The sequence below is a fragment of the Nanorana parkeri genome, unplaced genomic scaffold (assembly GCF_000935625.1).
Source record: "Nanorana parkeri isolate BGI_ZX_2015 unplaced genomic scaffold, ASM93562v1 scaffold2585, whole genome shotgun sequence".
Lineage (NCBI taxonomy): Eukaryota > Metazoa > Chordata > Amphibia > Anura > Dicroglossidae > Nanorana > Nanorana parkeri.
The window spans coordinates 129,699-131,634 of NW_017308853.1; the positions used below are offsets into that span (position 1 = coordinate 129,699).

At 45.6% G+C, this 1,936-nt stretch overlaps 1 protein-coding gene across 1 annotated transcript in view; it reads left to right on the forward strand.

The window, feature by feature from the left end:
- Positions 1 to 1,613, forward strand: part of KIF3C (kinesin family member 3C) — a 41,933-nt gene extending 40,320 nt beyond the window's left edge. Inside the window, exons 4-5 of the mRNA XM_018573866.1 lie at positions 1,285 to 1,403; positions 1,493 to 1,613. Coding sequence (XP_018429368.1) covers positions 1,285 to 1,403; positions 1,493 to 1,613 — 240 coding nt within the window. The remainder of the gene's footprint in view (positions 1 to 1,284; positions 1,404 to 1,492) is intronic.
- The last annotated feature ends 323 nt before the right edge of the window (positions 1,614 to 1,936 follow it).

A 1,936-nucleotide genomic window follows, 5' to 3' on the forward strand; every position in this document is an offset into this window, starting at 1 on the left:
CCCCCCCCCCCCCCCCTCATAGTTCTCCTTTAAACAAGCTTCACAGGCTACTTTTTTTTTTAGCACATTCTCACTGTAAAATGTGATCGAAGGATCCAGGGATCAATGTCCTCTGGCCATGAAAGGGTTCTGTTGACCATATGGTGGAGCCTTTCTTAACCTGGATTCCTCCAGAGTTAGCAAGGGGTTTCTTGAGCAATGAGCAGTTTCTGATAAGTAACCAATCTTCCCTATGGCCACCGATGTTCTCATTGACCACCATGGGTACTGGAGCCCTTTTTGCACTGACCACCAGTAAAGGAGCTCCTTTGTCCAATGACCATTTATGTAAGAATGCATTTTATTGACCACCAATGTAAGGGGGCATTTCTCAGCTGAGCACCAATTTGAGGAAACACAACAATTTTTATTGTCTTCTCTCCTTTTCCGGCCATTATTGTTATTTGTTTCATTTTATTATTACTACAGGAAATGTTGTTCTTCATTAACAAGAGGTTGTTAGGGCATGTGGGTGAGCACGGCCTTATTATACTTCGGTGCTACAAAAACAGCTAAAGAGATGAACACGTAACAGGAAAATGAGGTCTGAATCAGGACAGGTGATAATATTAAATGACTTGCCTGATATAGAGCCAGCAACCTCCCTGTCCTCGTGGAGAATGTAGTCAGTAAAGCAAGAGCCTTGGCACATGCTTATACTGAAATCCCAGCCAGGGCCAATCCTTTAATGAGGCGGCCTGCCTCAGGCAGCATCTCTTTGGGTCACGTGGGGGGGGTGGCAAGCCGAGCAAAGCAGCATGTCCACTCTGCTTGACAATATTTGCAGTGTGCCTGCTGCCCACCTCCTGTAAGGGCTTTACACATCTCCCCGCTCAGCACTCAACAACCGGGAATCCTCTGGCCGGCGTCCCGACCAGTCACCAGTGATGTCTTTGGTTGCCAGGAGCTGGTTGGGACACTGAGGTGGGGCAGCATCACTCAACCACCAAACCCTCCGTGGCAAAAAGGCCTATGGCAAGGGGGTACGTTTTCTAATTTTAAGGTATATTCATCCTTTTAAGTGAATCTAATGTCGCTCCCCTTCTGCCATTTTTCATTCTGGAAGCAGATTCATCCTAGTGTGATCAGTTTGCATGCTGGGCTTCCTCTTTGGTGGTACAGGATGCCAAGACACAGCACGGCGTGTCTGTAGCTCTCATAGTCGGTTTAGCGGCTTGCCCTCTGCCCAACCCTGACTGACTGACACGGGCTCCCACATATACTTGGCTCTTATTCTGCTTTCAGCTCTATGCCAAACTGCAGGCGGTGAAGGGGGAGATCCAAGACCATCATGACGAATATGTACGAGTGAGACAAGACCTTGAACAAGCACAAAATGAGCAGACCCGAGAGCTGAAATACAAGTGAGTGCCAAAACGTGTTCCTCATTCCGGCAAAAGGTCCTCAGAACAGCGGAGTGAATGTTGGGTTCTTCTTATCATGTTTCATCCAGGTATTTGATCATCGAAAACTTTATTCCTCCGGAGGAAAAGAACAAGATCATGAACCGCCTGTACTATGACGCTGAGGAGGACCAATGGAAGTTCCAGCCGCTTGTGCTACCAGGAAAGTGAGTTAGAAGAAGCTTTCTTTAGATATTTTTATATCTCAGGATTTCTTTTTGTAAAAGTAAGCTATTAATGTCGTCCTCCGCCGAAAAGCTAAATACACAGTTATAATACAAACTACAGCTACACAGCCCAAAAAACGTTTTCGAAGTACACAGTGCGTGTGTTGTATAGCCTCTCCTTCTGTCTTACTGTTGCTCCTTCCTCACATTTGCTGGCAATTCCTGTAAAAATGACAGCGGGGAGTTGCTTTGTAAAAACACAAGCTGTAGAAGGTGTCAAAAAATAAGATAGAGAGATACAAAGTAACATTGTTTATAAACATTTAT